This window comes from Doryrhamphus excisus, chromosome 3 (assembly GCF_030265055.1).
Source record: "Doryrhamphus excisus isolate RoL2022-K1 chromosome 3, RoL_Dexc_1.0, whole genome shotgun sequence".
NCBI classification, from domain to species: domain Eukaryota; kingdom Metazoa; phylum Chordata; class Actinopteri; order Syngnathiformes; family Syngnathidae; genus Doryrhamphus; species Doryrhamphus excisus.
Genome location: NC_080468.1, coordinates 23,686,351 through 23,708,903, shown reverse-complemented (window position 1 = coordinate 23,708,903; position 22,553 = coordinate 23,686,351). Strand labels below are relative to the sequence as shown.

The 22,553-nt window shown below is 41.6% G+C and overlaps 2 protein-coding genes across 5 annotated transcripts; both read right to left on the bottom strand.

Annotated features, from left to right (window-relative positions):
* Positions 1-514: 514 nt before the first annotated feature.
* On the bottom strand, positions 515-3,054 carry LOC131125958 (RNA-binding protein 4.1-like). Of its 2 annotated transcripts, XM_058068044.1 has the most exons (4): positions 2,902-3,054; positions 1,767-2,199; positions 752-1,467; positions 515-677 (listed from the first exon to the last, which is right to left on the bottom strand). In XM_058068044.1, exons 2-3 carry the CDS (start codon positions 2,176-2,178, stop codon positions 761-763), a joined length of 1,119 nt encoding a protein of 372 aa, XP_057924027.1. In that variant the 5' UTR covers positions 2,179-2,199; positions 2,902-3,054; the 3' UTR covers positions 515-677; positions 752-760. The 2 variants fall into 2 exon arrangements, with proteins under 2 accessions (XP_057924027.1, XP_057924028.1); XM_058068045.1 differs by lacking the exon at positions 515-677 and having other exon boundaries at positions 1,318-2,199.
* Positions 3,055-3,304: 250 nt separating this feature from the next.
* On the bottom strand, positions 3,305-22,408 carry map4k2 (mitogen-activated protein kinase kinase kinase kinase 2). Of its 3 annotated transcripts, XM_058067928.1 has the most exons (32): positions 22,057-22,406; positions 18,129-18,186; positions 17,966-18,056; positions 17,832-17,896; positions 16,792-16,847; positions 16,217-16,264; positions 16,105-16,147; positions 15,938-16,010; positions 15,653-15,784; positions 15,510-15,572; positions 14,354-14,435; positions 14,172-14,282; positions 13,459-13,537; positions 11,702-11,760; positions 11,582-11,631; positions 11,222-11,260; positions 10,826-10,859; positions 9,686-9,842; positions 9,456-9,616; positions 9,255-9,296; positions 8,989-9,073; positions 8,416-8,495; positions 8,279-8,339; positions 8,083-8,206; positions 6,779-6,837; positions 6,594-6,697; positions 6,347-6,524; positions 6,200-6,268; positions 6,035-6,121; positions 5,757-5,827; positions 5,618-5,673; positions 3,305-4,591 (listed from the first exon to the last, which is right to left on the bottom strand). In XM_058067928.1, the coding sequence occupies exons 1-32, from the start codon at positions 22,147-22,149 to the stop codon at positions 4,504-4,506; spliced, it is 2,598 nt and encodes an 865-aa protein (XP_057923911.1). In that variant the 5' UTR covers positions 22,150-22,406; the 3' UTR covers positions 3,305-4,503. The 3 variants fall into 3 exon arrangements, with proteins under 3 accessions (XP_057923911.1, XP_057923912.1, XP_057923913.1); XM_058067929.1 differs by lacking the exon at positions 11,222-11,260 and having other exon boundaries at positions 22,057-22,405; XM_058067930.1 differs by lacking the exons at positions 3,305-4,591; positions 5,618-5,673; positions 5,757-5,827; positions 6,035-6,121; positions 6,200-6,268 and having other exon boundaries at positions 6,379-6,524; positions 6,783-6,837; positions 22,057-22,408.
* Between the last annotated feature and the right edge of the window lie 145 nt (positions 22,409-22,553).

Genomic DNA, 22,553 nt, shown 5'->3' with positions numbered 1-22,553 from the left:
GGGATATAAAATTTTATTCTTGTTAACACACAATAAACGAGGCTGGAATGTCTTAATTGTCCTCACTGTAACTCAGAAATAAATGGCATGGGATAATTTTAAGTTGCATTGTGAGGCACAGTCCATTCCATTGTGTGCCTCTTTAAAAAAAATAAAATCCTCGATGAAGGTAGAATAGATAAAACGTTCTTCCAACTTCTTGTTGTAAAATAAAAATAAAACACTATAAGAATAGATCACATTGAAACCATTTTGGATCTACAGCCACATTTATACAACCAAAACAGAACAAGTCAAGGAGCTTTTACTAACCCATTCAAATGTAAATTCTCATCTGGAAACATTTAGTAGTGATGCTTGTATAAATGTTGATTTCATGCTGAGTCACACGTAACAAAAAAATGTAAAAAAAAAAAAAAAGAAAAAAAAAGACATGATAAAATTGAGCTGCAAACCAAGCCAGAAATGGACAGATAAAAGATTAACGTTGACAATATTCTTATTGAAGAATATGTATGAATGTAGCTGTGCTGACAATCTGCAACAAAAAACGGCACTCGGGGTACCACGGGTGTTGGTACAATTTCCATTCTGAATTTCCCCAAAACGACGCAGACTGATGAGTCAGGAAGCTTGACAAAACGACTGCCTTGGAAAAGTCTGGTAGTTCCTACAAACTTTAAAAAGAAAGATCACATTGTTGTACTGCTGTTTAGGACGTTAATTTGTTTTTCATTTAAATGTCGCTTACCTCGGAGCTTTAGTAAGGCGCATAGCGTGACACATAGTGCTCCTTGGGCCGAGGCACAGGGTACGGGCCCCTGGCCGCAGACACGGGCGACAGCCGTTTTCGCTCATAGGTGTAGCCGGCCGAGGAGATGGGTACTCGGCTGATTGGGTTGTGCTCTCTCGCATAGTAAGCCGCGGCGGAAGCGGATGGCACTGGAGGTGGCGGGGGGCGGCGGTTGTACGGATCCATACCCGAGAACTTTGAGAGGGAAGAGGGGGGAGGAGGTGGAGGAGGTGGGGGAGGAATATAGGACATGCGGCGATCCTCGAAATAGCTTGAGCCGAAAGGGCGAGCTCTGTATTTCTCATAGTAGTCAACACTACCATAAGCACGGTCACGGTTGTAAATTGATGACCTCTCACCGTACCGATCCCCCACCTCAGAGCCACCAGGCCTCCGGGGAGGGGGCGGCATCTCAGCGCCATAACTTGCCCGGCTATACGCAGAGCCAGGCATGTAATCAGATGGCCCGCCGGCCATTCCGTAACCTGGGGGACCGCGTGGAGGGCCCCGGCCATTGTGACCTCTCATGTCGTCATTGTGGCTATTGTTGCGATCGACTGGACAGTCTTTTGACCAGTGACCATGTTTCCCGCAGACAAAGCATCCGGTATGATCTCCCATTCCCGGGGCAGTGCGAAGCCGACTGGTGGACAGTTGTACACTCATCAGTTTGCCTTGTAAGGAGAGAGAAGACACGCATGAGACCCGAGACTTTGCACACGAAAGCTCTCACCGACTTTAAAGATGCGCTAAATTAAACGGAATAAGCTGCAGCGTCTGGAGCAGGTGCCTTTTACCGTTCTTAAGTCAGAAAATGATTTAAGTCCGTCTGATGATTTTAGGCAAAGGTTAGCGTCGCTGGTTTTTTAATGGCGGAAAATGTCAGCTAAGGGCTTGTGTTGGTCACGAGAGGTCTAGAGCAAGAGCACACAATCCAAATGGCTAACTAACTATCCCCCAACCAAGAGTTCACCTTTGAAGGCAGTGTTGTCCATCTTATTGATGGCATCCATGGCATCTTCCATTCGTTCCATGTGAACAAAGGCATAGTCCTTCACTACATCACATTCCACTACAGTGCCGAACTCTTCAAACTTGGCCCGCAAAACGTCGGTGGTAACCCCTTCTCCTAGGTTGCCTACATGCAGCTTGGTGCTGGACTTTGGCTTGCCTTTGCTCAGCTCCACATTCATGCGCCAGCCATTTAGCTGATGCTGGTTGAGGTTCCGAATGGCTGTCTCAGCCTCGGACAAGCTACTCATGTGCACAAAGCCAAAGTTTTTGAGTCTGTCACATTCCGTGACTTTGCCATACTTTTCAAAGAGGCGTCGCAGCTCGTCTGCACTGGTGTCGCAGGCAAGATTGCCAATGAAGATTTTCACCATGGCTGACACTCTCTGTGAAACCTAGGCGTAAAGAAATCATGTCAATTCATAATCACAAATGTGACTTCAAAGAAAGCTGGTGGTGAGCATCAGACATACAACACATGTTATTGTTGCTCTTCTAACATTAATCAAATTAGAATAGACACACTTTAAGTTATTTTCCAAAGAAAACGCACAATTCGAACGTGATCTTTGACTATTATACCTGCTCAATTTGACCGGACGTATGATGGTGTAGGGGGTGACAGCAAATCTAACTGTCACCGCCCCCCCCCAAACACACACACCAATTACAATTAACGCATCAAAACAACACAACTCGTTGTGATAGTCACTATATGACGTACATTACGAACCTCTACGGGGAGCTAACAATGCCCGCTAATGCTAACAAACATACATGAACTGTAGGTGTTCAATTCGCTGATAGAAAAATGCATTATTTAATAAATTTGATCGTTTCATTTAAGAGATAATCAAAGTAACAATGGTTAAAATTATTTTATGTTAACACCCAACATGCTTAAATGAGTCAAGTATAGCTTCAAACGTTTGGCTAATGATGGTAGCTATAAGGAAGCTAATGTGCTAGCTAGCATAACATTTCACCAATTATACCAAATACTGCGGTGACGAGTAATTCTGGGAGACGATTAAACGTCTGCTCTATGTGTGTTTGGGTCACCACTGTTGAACCTAAAAAGCTAAAACTTAACTTACCGGTGAAAGTCTACAGGCCTCGACTCCAATGAATGAGGAGTGAAATGGCGCCTCGACTGGAACCCTGACGCTGCGTCTTCTTCTGTGAGGATATTCGTCGGACTCAACGCAATAGAGGCACGTTGCTGCCCCCTACAGCTCATTTGTGTAAGACAAAGGATGATTTCAGTCCGGAGAGAGCGTTACAACGCAGATTATAGATTACGTTTTTGCTTGTATCACAGCCGATAAACATTATTCCAATCTATTCATATTATTCTGTAATTATAATCTTCGTAGTGACTCAACAGCGTCTCAATTTGTTATATTTCAGCTGTTTCCTATTAATTACTGTATTACATATTAAGCAAAAACACACAGACCACAGTAAAAATACACAAGGTACAAAAAACATAAAACCATGGCTTGCTAAACTCGTTTTATTTCATTTGAGATCAAATATACAATATTTTATAATAAGTCATTTGTATTAATCATCATGTGACATAATAGTTTTAAAGTTAGGGTTTTTGCTGAGACATTTGAATGTAGTATAACAGTTTATCTAAATCTTCTACATACAATCTTAACATATAAACCCTCCCTACACTTCGAGACCGGTGTAAGAAAACGTTATGAACAACAAATGTATGTATTTTTATACAGTTACATTAAAAACAAAAGCTATCAGTCTTTCAAGTATCTCTCAGGGACATGTGACCCTTAACTGTACAGTGCATATTCCATAAATAATATAAATATGATATAAAAACAACTTTTAATGTAGTGTAAATGACATTACAAAAGTCAAAAAGAAGATTCTCTTGTGATGCCGTACATGATCTTTCACGAGCCGGCCATATTGCCCAAGGAGTCTATTAGAATGGGTCTGCTTGTCAAGTGGAAATAGCTGCTGAATCGAGTGAGGCACGTTGGACTCGAATCAAACTTGAGTCACAATTTTGCTGACTTTGGAATCGACAATATGACCTAAGACTTGCAACTCGACTTGGGCTTAAGTCTAATGACTTGAAAATACTTCAGTACTTTCAGTGAATGCGGCGAGTAGAATGTGTCCCCATTCAAACTATTCAACTGACGTGGTCGTTGTTATGTCATTTCTAGCAAGACAACATATTTTACCTTTGAATCTGCCTCTCTGCGTGCATCTATTAATGTCCAGTTGGGTTTAAGAACAAAAACTTCTGTGCACTAACGGAATCCTAAATTCCATGTCAGTAATCTTTCTGTGACTAAGTCTTGTCACACCGGTCCTATTGTATTCAACAATAAAACATTCTGCATTGTCGTTTGATGGATTTCCTGGTGCAAATTACTGGTTCATACACAAACCAACACATCAACAGGCAGTAAATTCCACTTGAATTCAAAACATTGAGCTGTACAGACTATTGTCTTTCTCCATTTTATATCCATTGTTGATTTTATCGCTCGTTTTGAACCGGGAAGGTGAATTTAAAACAGCTTTTTTTCTGCTAAGCAGCTCATCGAGGAGTTTGTAAAGTCTGCAGTACAATGTGAGTCTATATGGTTCACATGAAATCCCAAACGGCCCTCTTTTTTTTCCTGCTGGGATTTGGAAAGACAAGCTCATCCATGCTGTTAATAGCTGCTCTCGTGGCCGGTCAGAATGTAGACGTTGCTGAGAGCTGACGGATCGTCCGTCGGTGTGCTCTGGAGAATGATGTCTCTAAAAAATGGAAATTAAAATAAGTTGTTGAGTGCTTTCAATCGAAACCAAGAATCAAATGAAACAGTAAACAAGGGGGTCTTCAGCTTGGCCCTGAAAAGTCCCACAGAGCATGCTTGTCTGATGTTGAACATTCTACGGTGTTGGTGCTTGTTGTTAAAGGGGACCTATTATGCTTTTTCCACTTTTCTGACCTATAAATGTCATTAGAATGTGTTAAACAATGCCCAGGTTTCCGATAATGAGGTTTACGAATTTGGAAGTGAGCTCTGAAAAAAGTTTAGTATGGCTCAAAACGCTCGGTTTCAGAGGGCGTTGTAATCCTGTTCCTTTGTGATGTCACAGAGAGGCGGACTTCCTTATATGGGACACAGATTGGCGTCAGTGATTGCTCGATAAAACAAGCACCAGAGTTGATCGCCAGAACAACAGGCTTTTATTGCAGGTTTAAATTATCTCAAAAGGCACAATAATTAAAAACAACCCCCGTGTCACTTCCTGTCCTCCACAAGAAACACATTAAAGTGACACACAAGCACAAGGCTTATTTTCTCAGATTTTATCTACTATACTGGGTAATATGAATGTAAAGGTGTCTAGAGGGCTCTAGTAATGTTAAAAAAAAACATATTTAGAAGCTCGTAGACAGGTTTTTATGCTATAACTACACAAATATTCCACTTATAAAGAAGGAATTCATTCCTATTTTGTGGAAATTCACTGGTCAGGTCTGCAACCGATTAACCGTGATAACCGTGATTACTGTACATTGAAATTTGTCTGACAAGTAGGATTGCAGTCTGTCGAGTAAAATACAGCAGTGCTCAAGTCAAGCAATAGTAAAACAGACAATGCGTCAACCTTAAAATTAAAGGGGACCTGTTATGCTTTCTTTCGAAAGCTTTCTGTGCGAGTTATTGTGTGTAGCTGCTCTATAGGAGTCCACATCTCAATACAAAGTGCCGAAAAATTTGCACAATAGGTCCGCTTTAAAGTGAAACTAACAACACGAACAAATGTACATACCTGTTTGTTCCCAAAACCCGGAATACTCGACTCTCGTCTGTAATCTCTTGTGTGACCTGCAAATAAACCCCCCAGTCATACACAGGTGGATCAGGTGAAAAGATTCATACTCTTGCGTTCATCTTGAGACTTAAATCACCTCATTTGAGTGAAAACTCTTCCCTTTAAGGCCGTGCTTCCAGAAAGCTAGAACGCTGTCCTGCAAGCAAACTGCCACAAACAATGTAAATCAAGCAGGTCGCAAGTTCAAGGGGCGTGCATGAGTCTGCTTAATATGAACTCTAGTTCGTTTTGCTTTGCTAGTACGGTTTATTTGGTCAAACGTGAACATGGACCACAGAGGTGCACCAAGATCAACAAAACCCAAGTGAAAATCCTGAGTCGTTCTTTTTGAAGCAACGGTGATGATGTTGTTACCTAATGTTTCAATGGGGAAGTCAAAGACCATTTCAGCAGCAAACTCCTTGGATGGAAGGCCCTGCAGGTTGACAATCTTTACACTTTCTGCAGCATCAAAGACCACAGTTAGCATGTTAGCATCATTCTAAAGCTTTCCCGGAACTTTTAATTGACTTGACTTACTTTCTAATGCAATAAGAACAGTGTCTCTGTCCAACTGGCTGACCTGGACTGCTTTGACAGCACCATTTTCTGCAAAGAGAAATTGTCAGGAATTGAGTCATTGTTCTTGGCAGCTCCGTAACCATTACGTAACAGGTACTATCCCACCTGGATCTGAAATGGGCGTGCCATTCAGCTCTATGATATCAAACTTGAGTTGCTGGTCGGTGAAGGAGTTCCCATCGGTGCAGCCTCTCACCCCGACACACAATTGGGGGAACTCGTCGGTGACCAACACCAGCAGCTCAAATATTGGCAGAGAGTCCGCTAACCTTGTTGCTATGTGCTTACGAGCAGAGAAGAGGAGTTGGGACACTTTGAAACCACCGTAAAGGGTCTTCGCAACGCCACTAACCTTTAGATGCATGAACTTCTGGAGGGGCTCATACCACAAAAGCAGAACTAGGCCGGATGGAACAGCTCCACATAAAAAAGTACTGTCTGTGTATGGGTTTCTGGCTAAAAGATACACAACAAGTTACAGGATTACATTAGACGAGATACAGTGAAGAACAAAATAGACATCCTACAGGACCATACCTACACTACATCTCCTGCAGCCTTTGGTATCAGGGATCTTCACCGATAAGGCAAACTTCCTGAGCAGCAACATACACAAATACAGGAGGAGGTAAGTATTTGATTTAAGTAAGTTTATATTACTACCACTTTTAAATAATTTTGGCATATTGGCGTCCCACATGGGGGCTGTGGCGTTTGGGTTTGGTGGCGACTGACAACAGGTCTCACTCTGTTCACTGTTATGATATGAAGCATGTAGATGCTGAATAAATTAACAGAATGAACTCTCTTTGGAGGCGAGAAACAAGAAAAACGGCAAAATTATAGGGTTCATTTTCATTAATCATCCTTTCAATTCATTTCAATGCTACTCATTAGGGTTGCAGGTATGCTGGAGCCTATCCCAGCTGTGTTTGGGCGAGAGGCGAGGTACACCCTGGACTGGTCGCCAGCCAATCACAGGGCACATATAGACAAACAACCATTCACACTCACATTCATACCTATGGACAATTTGGAGTCGCCAATTAACCTAGCATGTTTTTGGAATGTGGGAGGAAACCGGAATACCTGGAGAAATCCCAAGCACGCACAGAAAGAACATGCAAACTCCACACAGAGATACCCAAGTGGAGAATCGAACCTCGGTCTTTCCGATCTCCTGACTGTGTGGCTTACATGCTAACCACTTCTCTACCATTTCTGTTATTAATGTGATGTTGTCAGATGAGATCTTTGGCATGAAATTGACTTTCATTGAGTTTTCATGGGTACGGCGGTCGAGTAGTTAGCGCGCAGACCTCACAGCTAGGAGACCAGGGTTCAATTCCACCCTCAGCCATCTCTGTGTGGAGTTTGCATGTTCTCCCCGTGCATGCGTGGGTTTTCTCCGGGTACTCCGGTTTCCTCCCACATTCCAAAAACATGCTAGGTTAATTAGCGACTCCAAATTGTCCATAGGTATGAATGTGAGTGTGAATGGTTGTTTGTCTATATGTGCCCTGTGATTGGCTGGCGACCAGTCCAGGGTGTACTCCGCCTCTCGCCCGAAGACAGCTGGGATAGGCTCCAGCACCACCCGCGACCCTCGTGAGGAAAAGCGGTAGAAAATGAATGAATGAGTTTTCATGGAAGAACCTGCCGTTGTGTAGTGGTTGGTGTTCTGGAATTTGGAGTGGACACCTCGGGTTCACTAGTAAGCATCATCGGTATTCGTTAGGAAGGGCTCAAGCCAAAAAAATCGGTATGTGGATATAAAAGATCCGCTGTGGCAACTCCATAATCAGGAAAAAGCAGAAAAAAAGAAACAAAGTTTGTCCTACCTGGTGCCAATCCTCTCTGTGAAACGGTTTGTGCCGAGCGACAGACTGCTGTGTTTTTTCTGTAAGTGTCCCTTCTGCTCAAAGAGAGCGGTCAGACTGTGAGAATAAAGCTGCGACGACTTCCCTGCCAGAGGAAATCTCTGTATGAGTGGCACGTCCAACAGTTTTCATAATGTAAAGCATCCTTAAACGCTACCTGATACGGACATCAGCACGTTGTTCATAACATACAACCATGTGCAACGCTGAGGGAGTAGCTGTGAGACAATCACTATTATTATTATTATTATGACATGATCATGATTTCATCATTGGGACACTTTATTTTGTTACCTTCTCTAGCGTATCTTCATGAAGTTCATTCAGGTTAAGTGTGTAGATTCCCTCCTCCGTACCAAGAATAAGGTACTGATCTGGGAGATTAAAAAAAAAAAAAGTTTTGTCTCTAATAATTTTAAATATATTCAACTCATCAGCTTTCAGGTGATATTTAGGATAAACCCAAAATGCACTATATAACTTAATTTGACCTTCTCTAGACTTTTGAATGTCCAGGGAAGGGCATCCTACTGAAGTAGATGTCAACTTGACAGTCCTATTTGTAGACTATTTGTAGCTAGCATCACATGTTTTCATAATAATAAATAATAATAATAATACATTTTATTTGTATTGCGCTTTTCAAAATACTCAAAGACACTTTACAGAAGAATGAAGTTGAATAAGGCAAGTAAACAGAATAGAAGACACACCAAAATACAACATTATTGGTTAATACACAGTTAAAACATGAGTAAAAGCGGGGCGGGGCACATAGTAATTAAAGCATAGTAATTAAAGATTACAGATTCTGCAACTGTTAAACTCCATAAAAAAATAGCAGTATATTTTAATAATATATTTTACCTCTGGTTTTGGGAAAGATCCAGGTGACTGCACAGTGGATTTTAAGAGGGCAGCCATTGAAGACTTTGGAGAAGCAGGCCCCCATCTACATCATAAAGAAAGCAGCTGACGTCATTGTTTAATCTATTATACTGCATTTTAAGTGACACGTTTGCTGTGAGATATCAATAAATATGTGAACATGAGGCAGAATTATTTTTGATTCAAACTGAAGAGGGGAAAGTGGCCCTTTTTGGGGGTCCCATGCAGTTAGATTGGACACTTACATGGACTTGAGGGGTAGGAGGAAGTCCATGAAAATCAGCCCTCTAGAAATACCAAAAGGTTACAAAAAAGGGTAGGATAAAACACATAAATCAAAATCAAAATCTCGCTTAGTTAGGATTCTTCAAGAGGATTCAAACAAATGGGGTTAGCGGAAGAGACAAACACACAAAAATGATAATAAGAAGATAAAGATGGCTTACAGAGTCCTCAGTCTTCTTTCTCAGCGTGCTCCATTCAGGGGAGAGTGGCGTCTCTTTTTTGGGGGAGCTTAGAGTGCTGGCAATCACAGCGTCCCCCACAGGTAGGCACGGGTCACTGCAACGCTGCCTGATGTCCTGTGTGGCCGAGCACCTCGCCAAAACTGTTGACGGGAGATTTTTCTCAACCCGATGCAACTCTCAGGAAGACATGTATGGTGACAGGAAGTTACCTGAAGAGCAGGTCGAGTCCGACGTCACGGAAGCATCCGGACCCAACGTACAGGTCGGCCTCTGTGTTGTGTCTCTGTCAGTGGCGTTGACGCTGAGAGAGCAGAAGGCCGGCAGGGAGGCTGTCGTCGGACTGAATAAACCGCTTCTCTTCCCTCCCTAGAACATAAAACAGAAAGCAACTGTGTAATGTAGTAAATGAATGATGTTTGAAAAACACAATGAAAACGAACAGGGCACATATAGGCAAACAACCATTCACACTCACATTCATACCTATGGACAATTTGGAGTCACCAATTACCCTAGCATGTTTTTGGAATGTGGGAGGAAACCGGAGTACCTGGAGAAAACCCACGCATGCACGGGGAGAACATGCAAACTCCACACAGAGATGGCCAAGAATGGAATTGAACCCTGGTCTCCTAGCTGTGAGGTCTGCGCGCTAACCACTAGACTGCCGTGCCGCCACTATTTGCATTTGCGATGTAAAATAAAAAACATTGTTTAAGAATGTTGCTTTGGTTGCAGTCCGTTTTGGTTTAAGTATGACCTTCTGGAATGGATTAATGATGTTAACCAAGGCACCACTGTACTGTAAGAACCCACTAATGCTATTTCAATACAGAACACCGAGTATGTTGAATAGTTTGTTGAAAAGGCAACGCCAGTTGAGCTTGGAAAACGCATGCTGAAATCATCACACAACAACTTAACACTCAAATGGTAGATACGAAATAGACTCTTGTCTTATATTTACAACTAATATTACAATGCAAGCACATTTGACACTTTTAAGTAGTTATTAATTCATTCATTTTCTACCGCTTATCCTCACATCGAGCGATAGACAAACAACCATACACACTCACATTCATACCTATGGACAATATGCAGTGTATTTTATGTTTTATTATTACATATTAATGGATTATTACTGACTGCAAACATATGGCCTATGGTTGAGGAGAAAAAGCATAACTGGTGGCTTTCCATCTATCCATCCATCTTCTACCTTCAGCATCCGCAAATGCTAAATAGCTAAGTAGGTGGGGACTCACTGTACTTCAATTAAGCATTGACTGAAGATTATTTTTAATTTGTATTCATTTATTTTTTGTGTGTGTGTAGTTAGCACTCACATCAGTAGATGGCGCCCTCCTTATGGTTAAACTCCTGCAAGAAAAGAAGGAGCAAACTGATTGATTGGGGTCAGAAGTGGCAGGGGATTAGACAGGAATGATATCATTTAACCAGGACAATAACAAAAAAAAAAGCACAACACTGTGAGCAGACTAGGAACAGCACATAAAAGAACAAATATACAATAAACACAAGAGACAAAAAGCAGAAAAAACAGTGATGATTCCCAGCCAATCCAGATCATGAGTACGGCAGGATTTGAGAGGGATTGGGGTCTGGATTTACACAAGAGGGAGGGGGGGGATTGAACACAAACCACTGAGGGGGTCAGGGATGTTGAAGCTGATGTTTATATAACAACATCATCACATCATCACGGGATGGGCGTGGCCTACCTCAGCTGTAGAGCTTGCTCCACACATTCCAACAGGCTCCTGCAACAGGAAGACCTGCTGTTTATCCGACTGCAGGCCTGGCGGCCCGCAACAATGGCAGGGAAGGAACTGAGGGGGCGGCCTGCAATTTATTGGTCCTCGAATACCACTCGCGATGCTGACATTTGCACCGATTTGCACTTCATTTGATTCAAGCACACACGCTCTCAATATTGAACCCCCCATGGTGATCTGCATTGGAGTTCATTAGCGTTCCCAATTCTTCTCTCATCAGTTCTTCTACAATGGTGCACGTTCCATTTAAAAGGCTAAACTAAAGCTTATTCTAAGGGAGTAAAAAAAAGACAAAAAAAGTCTTACGGTGAGTCGTCTTCATCTCCAGACAGACTCCAGTCGTCATCATACGAGCCCTGCAGAGAGAAAGACGTGATGTTGTACATTTTTAGTCAAGCAGAGCACTTGGGTGTAAATGTCCGTTACCAAATCAGGGTAGGGTTCTGTGACTTTTCTCAGTGGGGGGCCAAATTTCACTTGATCAACTGCAAAACAACAACAACAACAACAAATCGGTCAAACAATGTGTAGAGTTCAAAGCATCCTTAAGAAGCAAGTTGTACTTTCAAATGATAAGTTTCATGTCCAGGCAGGTCCGCCAACATTATAGGCCTCTAAACAGGTGATGACAATGCTGCCTGTTAATACCAGCCAGTGTAGCATCAACATGTCCCTGAAGTTCCTATAGCAGGGGTCTCAAACACGTGGCCCGCGGGTCAAATGTGGCCCGCAGGACACTAGTTTGAGGCCCCCGCCTTGATATGAAAGTTTAATGTTAGTGCGGCCCGCGCAAGTTTGATATGGATGCTGTATGGTATCATGTACCCAGAAAAAATTATTATTACGTTTGATTAATGTTCATGTTAAAGGTTAAATAACTGTTAATAGTTATCCTCCCGATCTGTGTGGAAGTGGTACATTTTTGGCTTTTTTTATATTTAAAGGAAATAACTTGAAGGCTACCAGTTTAGGTCGCTAGCTCTCTAGTTTGCGAGTTAGCATGTGTCTCAAGACTCTGCAGTTGCGCAATATGTTGTAAATAAAAAGAGTATAAATGTGACTATAGTCGTGTTTTGTCATGTCTACAGGGCTCTAATAATGCTTTGTTCATTTTAATCTGAAAAAAATAATTTGTCTACCCACCAACTATATGTGGTTTCTCAAGTTTTTATTATTTGCCGCTTATTTATTACTGATTGATTGATTTTCTTTATTCTTGATTTGTTTATTTTTCATCTTATTTTGTGCAGAAAAATAAAAATTAGGATTAAATTAAAATTAAGAACCTACCTACTGCACCATATGGGCATACAAAGAAATATCTACGTGCAATACTCATGCCAAAAAACACAGATATATTTCCGTCGCAAGGCATACTGGGTAGTTTGTGGTACTCTTTCCCTATTTTTGTTTGATGGCAAAATATGTTGAGGAGGTCGTCCATCAGAGAAGTAAACAAGGAGGAGTTAACATACTACACTTGACAGCCAATTTTTTATTGTTCATAGTTCGTATTGTTGTTGAAGCTGCACTACCCAGCATACCTTGCAGGCATTTGGAAATAACAGAAGTAACAAGCAAAAATCTTTGCCCACCCCTTGGTGTAGCAGTAGCGTTGACCAGTCAACAGCAGCGTCATTGATAGGTAGCGTCTGGGCCAAGTGTGACGCAGCATACAGTGAGTAGAACAGTACCAGCGTGTGTCACACACCACTGGCATGTCCTCTCTGGCGTCCCACATGTATGGACGTGGCCAACTGAGGGCCTTTTGTCCTCCTTCGTGTCATGCAGATGACACCATTGAATATTGAGACAAGGCGGCCAGTCTTCAACACAAAATATACAGTATTTCTGCATCCGGTTGTTGGGAGCTGCCTATCCCTTTGCTCGGAATGCTTGTGAAATATGCTTACAGTACACATTTCATTTTCCACTGAAAATGAGTCAACACACAGAGACATTATTGTCTAAATAGCTGGCAAGATAATTGTGTCTTGCCTACAGTCAAGTATAGTGGTGTCATGTCCAGGGATGCACAAGTGCTACCGTTACTGGGTTGTTGCGGTTCATTGAGGGAAAAAAATGAATTTTAAAGTGATATAGCAAATAATAAAAGTAAATAAATGTGAGGGCTGTACTCGCTTTTTAAGAGTGTTTTTTTGTTGTGTGTGGACATCACTCACATTGTTCTTCAGACACTGTCCTCTCCACAGGCAGGTGTTTTCCTGCAGAGTGGATCTTGTCCGGAGCATCAATCCCAATCTATCAAAAGTGATAATAGCTGATTAGTCCGTATCATGGAAAAGCAACCTGCTGATATTAAAAAAAAAAGATTAAAGACACACCTTTTTAATCAGGCTTTTAACTAATATTTTTAGACTTTTATGTTTTTTTATCTTTTTAGTCCTATTTTATGGTCTTCAGCTTTTAACTCCAGTGTTATGTTTTTATCTTTTTAGTCCTATTTTATGCTCTTAACACTGGGGGCTGTGTCGGGTCAGCTGAGGGGGTGCCATCCTTGGGTCCCTTCGACCCGGCCGGCTGGGGGTTCCTCCCTTTAATGGGGGGGTCCGCCCATCTGTCGGAGTCGGGGGGCCCGGGTGCTGGTCCCCCGATGGCACGGCCTGCAGCTCCTCCCAGTGTGGACGGCCCCAAAGGTGGCGTTTCCTTGATCCTCAGTGCCATGCCATGTCTCCCTACTGTGTGTGATTGTGTGGGTGTGTGTGTTTGTGTCTAGTATGGAGGGTGGGAAGGAGGGGCTTTCTTTTGTTTCTTTGTTTTTTTTCCTTTTAATTGTGGTAATTGTTTTAATTCTGTAAAGCGCTATGTGTTGCATGTCTTTGCAGGAAAAGTGCTATACAAATAAAGTTGATTTGATTTTGCTGGCAGTGCCCACCTCCAGTTCGTTGTCGTCCATGTTGTGTGAGTGGTGCAGCTCGGGGTTGTTGGCCATGTCCAGGAGCTCAATGACCAGGTTGCGCGTCAACAACTGCGTCACAAACGGATGCTGGAGGAGGAAGAGGAGGAGGTCAAAGATCATGGCCAGGAAAATGGAAGATATGACCCGGCAAAGCTCACCTGTAGCAGCGTCTCAGCGGATGGCCTTTTGCGAGGGTTTTTGATGAGTGCCATTTTTACAAAGCTCTGGAAGGCTGGAGACCTGCAAAATGAAGAGGATACCTATGAAGCAGTTTATCAGCATCAAACATGAGAAACGTCTATAACCCCCATCATTTGGTTGCTCCACTTTTGAGAGTTTTTTGCTCGCTTTTGAAGTTGCAACTTTTCATAACGTAATGAAATAAAAAACCCTCTGACCTGCCCCCGAGCTAGATCAGCTCATCCTGTGTCTATACAAAGGACGAAAACCAAACCCATGGGGTCTCAAACACGCGGCCCGCGGGCCAAATGTGGCCCGCAGGACACTAGTTTGAGGCCCCCGCCTTGATATGAAAGTTTAATGTTAGTGCGGCCCGCGCAAGTTTGATATGGATGCTGTATGGTATCATGTACCCAGAAAAAATTATTACGTTTGATTAATGTTCATGTTAAAGGTTAAATAACTGTTAATAGTTATCCTCCCTATCCGTGTGGAAGTGGTAAGTTTTTGGCTATGTAAGTTTAAAGGAAATAACTTGAAGGCTACCGTTTAGGTCGCTAGCTCTCTAGTTTGCGAGTTAGCATGTGTCTCAAGACCCTGCAGTTGCGCAATATGTGACTATAGTCGTGTTTTGTCATGTCTACAGGGCTCTAATAATGCTTTGTTCATTTTAATCTGAAAAAAATAATTTGTCTACCCACCAACTATATGTGGTTTCTTAAGTTTTTATTATTTGCCGTTTTATTATTATTATTATTATTATATGTATTTATTTATTACTGATTGATTGATTTCCTTTATTCTTGATTTGTTTATTTATTTTTCATCTTATTTTGTGTAGAAAAATAAAAAGTAAGATATTTGGGAACAGTGGAATGTTTTATCAGAGCTTTTCTTGTAGAAAATTGGAACCAAAGCGAAGTTTTTAAAAAAAATTTGTTTTTAATAAATGCGTTTTTGGTTTTTTTTGGAAAACCTGATGCGACCCAGCTCCAGTGGCCCCCAAGTAAATTGAGTTTGACACCCCTGCTATACATCTTAAAATAAAGCTCTGAAAACTGCTTCTTCACTGATGAGCAAAGATAAGACATGGAATGGTTGAGGGGAAAAGACAATAAGATCAAGAAAACTCACCATTTAGTTTTCTCCTTTAGCTTTGGGGGTTGGAAACTACTCTTGGACATTAACATCAAAGCCCTGAAACACAAGCGCACAATGGTTCACCTTGGCTACCGACCACAAGCCACAACAAGAAAAACAACACTCGGATGACCTACCTCATTGGGTGGAGGTCAAACATGGGGGGCTGGAGCTCAGCTAGCTCGATGGCCGTAATACCGACAGCCCAAATATCACACAGGTGGTTGTACCCGCCCTTCTTCTCCACAGCCGCTACCTCTGGAGCCATCCTGCACATTCACAGGAAGCAAGAAATTCACTTTTCTGTCTTTTTCTAACCAACCCACAGGCAGTATAGCAATCATCTGTGGTTGGGGTTCCTCAAGGTACTCTCTTAGAGCCACTACAATTTACTATTAGCATTTACTAGCGTGTGATCTTACCAGTAGGGTGTTCCTATGAAAGACTTCCTTTTGGCCACAGAGGCGCTAATTTCTGCAGCTACGCCAAAATCCGCTAAAAAGCGCGCACACACACACACACATACGTAATCATGTCAGTCAGATTATTATTGTTACAACAATTATACTGAATGCAAGTCAAAACTGACCCAGTTTGACGTCTCCTCGCTCTGTCAAAAGGATGTTAGCGCCCTATAGTGAACACATGGCCGTTTGATACATGATACATAAAAAAAAAACATTGTGAATTAAATATTGTACCTTGATGTCTCGATGCATTTTGCCCGTTTCATGGAGATGATACAAGCCCTGGGAAAATATAGACATTTTCACATCGTAGTACAAACTTATGAAGCAAACTATTGACTGTAATGGCTCATGTTTAACACGCTCCTATTGTATAATTATTGTTTGGTGTTTATTTTATATTTGTACACATTAGGGATGTTCCGAACAGGGTTTTATTCTGCCGATTTGGCATTGCATTTTCTGTCCATTAGTCATTGGAAACTTAAACAAGAGTAATCAGAATGAAGCGAAGCAAAAGGAACAAACAGGCATGGTTACAAAAAGGGCATGAAGAGTGGAGATTAAGTGTGAAAGTCACCAGCATGTAGATTACAGTGGATTAAGTGCAGATTATAAAATGAAACCTTGAACGAGGTCAGGCATATTTACAGTCAGTCAGCCACAAAAAAAAGGGGCGGCCAATGGGGGCAAACACATAACAATGACCAAACACAACAAACAACAAAAATGATCCAAAGCCAAAAACACATGAAGAAATTAAAAATGCAAAAAAAAAAAAATACAATGTACCAACATGTTAGTTTTACCTGGAGGGTCTCCCTGCACACATATGCGATCTGTTTCTCCTTCAGTGGGCCCGTCACTGTGAAACAATAGCATTGACAATAGGCCACAACAAGTCAACAAATCCAAATATACTGGTACATTCTACTGTATATATATATATATATATATATACATATACAGTATGTATTACATATTTAATCACCTTAAAATGTTCATTCATTCATTCATTTTCTACCGCTTTTTCCTCACGGGGGTGCTGGAGCCTATCCCAGCTGTCTTTGGGCGAGAGGCGGGGTACACCCTGGACTGGTCGCCAGCCAATCACAGGGCACATACAGACAAACAACCATTCACACCAATGGACAATTTGGAGTCTTGACGGACAGCCAATTGAATCCTCCGGCTCAGGGCCGGTGACATTTAAAAAAAAAAAAAAAAAATCTGGCAGGAAATGACATTGAGGCGGCACGGCGGTCGAGTGGTTAGCACGCAGACCTCACAGCTAAGAGACCAGGGTTCAATTCCACCCTCGGCCATCTCTGTGTGGAGTTTGCATGTTCTCCCTGTGCATGCGTGGGTTTTCTCCGGGTACTTCGGTTTCCTCCCACATTCCAAAAACATGCTAGGTTAATTGGCGACTCCAAATTGTCCATAGGTATGAATGTGAGTGTGAATGGTTGTTTGTCTATATGTGCCCTGTGATTGGCTGGCGACCAGTCCAGGGTGTACCCCGCCTCTCGCCAGAAGACAGCTGGGATAGGCTCCAGCACCCCCGCGACCCTCATGAGGAAAAGCGGTAGAAAATGAATGAATGAATGAATGAAATGACATTGAATGCACATTTTGGCCAAGATTTTGTAAACCATTGATCAGCTGATTAAAAGCTTATTTCACTTTCTGTCTGTTTGCAATAAACTTTTTTTGTCTGACTCCCATTTTTTCTTTTGCCATTTTGAGGATATACTTAGAACCTTAAGCTCAAACAAAATGTAAATTTGTGCAATTTTCTAATTTAGATCACAAGTATATATACACACACACACACACATAGTATTTATACCGTGGTAAATATCCTGAAGGGATCCTCCCCCGCAGTATTCCATGCAAATCCACAGTTTGGTGTTCCTGCCCAGAGACACAACTTGTCTAAGCCGTTTCTCATTAAAAATAACATTCTTTGAGAAATAAAAGCACCTGTGGTAACTTCCAAAGTAGGCCACAATGTTTTTATGCTTGCACTCCTTCATCATGGTGATCTCCTGCTGGATGGATGTGATGTCATCACCTGCACGAGCAGACAAGCGAAAGTGAAAATATTAGAAAGAATAAACTTTGTGAAGCATACTCTGAGACTGACCTGGGTCCAGTTTCACCATCTTGATGGCTGCTAGTTGGGACGTACGGATGTTGCGAGCCTGGACGAGGATGAGGAAAATTAGACGCTGCTCAATATAGAAAGTTTCAAAATCCGAACATTGTAACCTCATCAAAAAAAATGTGTTTATTTTCTTTTTAACAGCATCTGAAAGGCATCAGGATGATGATTGTTGCCATCCCACAAACACAAAAACAGAAGCCGTGGCGCAACATGAAATAAACACCATCTAGTAATAAACCATTCAGTTTTAAGGCAATGGTACACATTTGTACTGGCTTGCCACTAAAGAAGGTGATGCGGGCGTCACCATGGGAACAACAGGCCAGTATAGCATCCTCACAAGTCAGGAGCTGTAATCTTGAGGTCCACTGGTTTGGTTGTTATTGTTTTTTACCATGGGCGAGATGATAAACTAACCAACGCTAATATTGTCAGCGACAGGTGAGCAGTGAAGTACGTGTTGCTGAAAGCGCTAGAAGCATTCCGCTGCTAAACCCCCCCCCCCCAAAAAAAAGCATCAGTCAGCAGAACGGAGGCTGATTCAGGTGACAGACATGAACTGGGCTTGAACGCTGGCACCACAATGACGATCACACAGTGTTTCCCTTACTGTACTATTACATGATTGAGTTTTACTTATGGATCATTTTCAGTCATGCGTGGCCTGATGGTGTGGATTTTTGTTTTTGGTTTAATTTCCTTTGTTGTGCTCTTATTTTGGTATATTCTTTTCATATAAACACTTTTTGTCTCTTTTTCTAGTAGGAATTTTTGTGATGCAAATGTATTATGCTCTCCCCGTGCATGATTGTTTTGGGCGGCACGGTGGTCGAGTGGTTAGCACACAGACCTCACAGCTAGGAGACCAGGGTTCAATTCCACCCTCAACTCCATCTCTGTGTGGAGTTTGCATGTTCTCCCCGTGCATGCGTGGGTTTTCTCCGGGTACTCCGGTTTCCTCCCACATTCCAAAAACATGCTAGGTTAATTGGCCTGAATGTATGAATGTGAGTGTGAATGGTTGTTTGTCTATATGTGCCCTGTGATTGGCTGGGAAGTGGGAAGTGAGTCGCTGTTGACAGACTTCACTTATTCTGTGGATATCATACAACTTCCTGTCAAAAAAAATCCCAACTATCCCTTTAAAGACTTTTGGATGCTGATTTTTCAGGCCTTTGTTTTGAGTTGTGGACTCCTATAGAGCAGCTACACACAATAACCCACACAGAAAGCTTTCTCGATTTTTCAGAATCTGCACCTATTCCAACTGTGTTTCCTTTGATTTCCAAAACGGTCTGTTTTAATTCGCCTCCAGGCACACCCACTCTGCTATGACGTTCCCAAGAACTCCCGAGGACGTCTGGACTACTACCAAACCCCACTTTCTAATTTTGTTGCTGTAGGATTTGATAATAAATGTGGTGGAAATGTGGTCATTACAAGTTTTTCGTAAAAAAAACACAGATTGTGGTGGAGAAAGGCTATTAGCAATTCCAGACATTATTGAGAGTGCACTCCGCTCGCTGTATGCACACTCTATAATGCTACACAGACAACCTGTCTCTGTTATATGACTTACACAAAATAAACACAGCTAAGACACTGATAAATTGTTACTAACTGCTTGCTCTTCTGACTCTTTCACACGACAAAGTAACGTTGGAAAGGCATGGGGCTTCAGCAACAGTTTGGTGAATAATCCAGTTTCATATCAGTCCACAAAACCGGTTCACAAAACAGTCCCGTGTGAAATGCCGTTGACAGATGAAAACATTTTTCTCTTGCCGCCTGGGAATCAGAAACTCCAACCACTTGTGAATATTGTAATATTGTAAATATTTCAACATTGGACAGGGTAAATATGCCCTTCAATGTGCTTTTTTTTTACTTTTGCTTTTTTTTTGCATCATTGCATCCCGAGGTAACGCTACAACAGATAATAGCGAAAAGCGACTGCAACACAGAAAGCAACACTGTACACGTGGACATGTGGGTTCGTTATCCCAGTGCTTTTGCTTGTGGTTTTCCTGCAGATATTCCCATTTGGTGAGTATTGTTCATGTTTCCAGTTGCGTTTATTCCAAGTTATTTAGTTCACACACCAACCACAGACAAGCTAGTAATAACGTGGCTCCTCTCGCAGCAAAAGTTATTCTTAAATGTGGGCGGGGCTCTGAGAAGAGTCCATATTGTTTGCACCTGTGTCCCGTTATGAAGTTGAAAAAGTGTATTTTTATAACTTGAAGCCACATCACTGGAGGCACAAATGATGACAGACTAGAGGCAAGAAATCGACAATAAGGTCAGCTGCTTCGTAAAGGAGTTTGTAATTTAAATGATTATTAGATATTAGACTAATTTGTCACCCATAACACAAAGCCAGCATGTTTAGTTAGACTGAGGCCTACATCAAATTAATTTTTAGCATATTTAATGTACACATCCTTCAATTTTTCTGCCTGATAAAGTATTATTTTCTTCACTTCCTGTAGGTGTCCCAATACTTGAGTGAGCTTCTTTTGTCTCGTTTTGCCACTTCCTCACCTCCTGGCAGTGACGTCATTCTTCACGTTCTCACACTGGCCTCCACAACCAATCAGAGAACGTCAGCACACAACCTGCGCTCACTTCCTGTTTTCTTTCCTGTTCTAGCAGCACGTTTCCTGCCGTCTAAAGTTACAGGAGTTACTTTTTTTTTGTATTACACAAGCCTGAGATGTTCATCCATTGAACCATTCTTGACGTTTCGGGCCTCACGTGAACTTCATGACGGCCGGCACTGTCACACGTGTTGAGGTCTGGTGGCCCACTGCTTGACTGACGAAAGTGGGAGGCCCAATTGTGCCATTGTCTCGTCATGGACGCGCTGCTTTTATAGTGTTTCATTCTTAGCTGATTTGAGACAATTACAGGGGCAGGAGAAGAAAACCTTTTTTTTCCCAATGACAACTTTATTTTATTTTCTTTATTGCTCATATTACATCATTTTTAAAAGATGATGTATGCAGGTTTATGCTACTAAAATGTTATTTTTAAGGGTGACAGGGTATGCTGGAGCCTATCCCAGCTGTCTTCAGGCGAGAGGCGGGGTACACCCTGGACTGGTCGCCAGCCAATCACAGGGCACATATAGACAAACAACCATTCACACTAAAAAAAACCCACTTTGTATATATATTTATACTGTATATGTTGTATTTCCATTTTTAATAAGTGTCTGCACCTACTTCACCAAAACAAATTCCTAGTATGTGTATGATCATACCCAGCAATAAATTTGGAGTCGCCAATTAACCTAAAATGTTATTTTTCCTCACAAAATTCCAACTTTTTCTTGTTAGATTACAATATTTTGACTCGGTACTACAGATTTTTTTTTATTTTTTATGTTAAATTGTATTTGTAGAATCAACCGCATGGTTCCCAAGCTACAGTTTGGACACCCCTTCATTAAGATTTTTTTTTAAAGTTGTCTAGCATTTTCAGACAAGTAAAAGTTCAATTTAATTAATAATTAGTGATGTTTTCAATTAAAAACAATTGTTTTTAAAACAATCAAATCTATAAATAATATTGGATATATAACAAATAAAAATAAATTAAAGTTCTTAATCAAATTTAAAAATACGTATGTATTTATTAACCGTATTACACCTTGTACCTGTATGTATTCTAATGACTACTGCAATATATCGACGTCAGCAGTGAAACGAAAGTACAAATCCGAACACCAAAAGGTGTTTACAAGTTTACACGTCCAATTACCATTTACATTACTGCTGATGTGAAGTGTGGGACAAAACAATAGCAGTTTACAGAGAATAATCCAACACAGGTACGTTCAATGTCCAAAACAACCTCAACCGAACAAGTCACATTATTGTAAATTCCAAAAATAAAAACTCACCTTGAAGACATCCCCGTAGGTGCCGCACCCAATCCTGTGGATGAGCTCGTAGTCTTTGAGAGGGTCGAGGAATGACACCCCGATGTTGTTCATGTCTGCGGGCTGCCACCTCAGGCTGCTGCCGAGCTTCTAGGCGCACATCCCGGGTGAATGTGACTGGCAGTCTGTTGGAGGACAAAGAACACGATGCTCGTTCGTTTCAAGCCTACTGCGAAGAAAAGTCATTGGGCGCCAAGGAGCACGTAAACACGGAAAGAAAAGATTTTTTTTTTAAAGACACAAGCACGAATGTCCTCGTCCAAGATGAGAGTCAATCACTCGAGGTGGGCGGATCGATCCAAATATCGATTTTATTTATGTGCTGGTATCAGATAGATACTAGTGCGATGAAATAGGCGTTTTTCCCAGTTCCCTTTCATTTTCACAATAATGTGTGTTTTTTGTTATATATATATATATATACACGCATATATTTAGATATTGTTTACAAACTCAGA

What these genes read in the sequence shown, in the direction of transcription:
- LOC131125958 (XM_058068044.1), bottom strand. Translation starts at nt 2,178, where the DNA reads ATGGTGAAAATCTTCATTGGCAATCTTGCCTGCGACACCAGTGCAGAC. An exon ending in GGACAACACTGCCTTCAAAG is followed by an intron (nt 1,468 to 1,766) that starts GTGAACTCTTGG and finishes TCTCCTTACAAG; the next exon opens with GCAAACTGATGAGTGTACAA.
- map4k2 (XM_058067928.1), bottom strand. Translation starts at nt 22,149, where the DNA reads ATGAACAACATCGGGGTGTCATTCCTCGACCCTCTCAAAGACTACGAG. An exon ending in CTGCAGGAGATGTAGTGTAG is followed by an intron (nt 6,698 to 6,778) that starts GTATGGTCCTGT and finishes TGTATCTTTTAG; the next exon opens with CCAGAAACCCATACACAGAC. An exon ending in TGTTCTTATTGCATTAGAAA is followed by an intron (nt 6,122 to 6,199) that starts GTAAGTCAAGTC and finishes TTGATGCTGCAG; the next exon opens with AAAGTGTAAAGATTGTCAAC.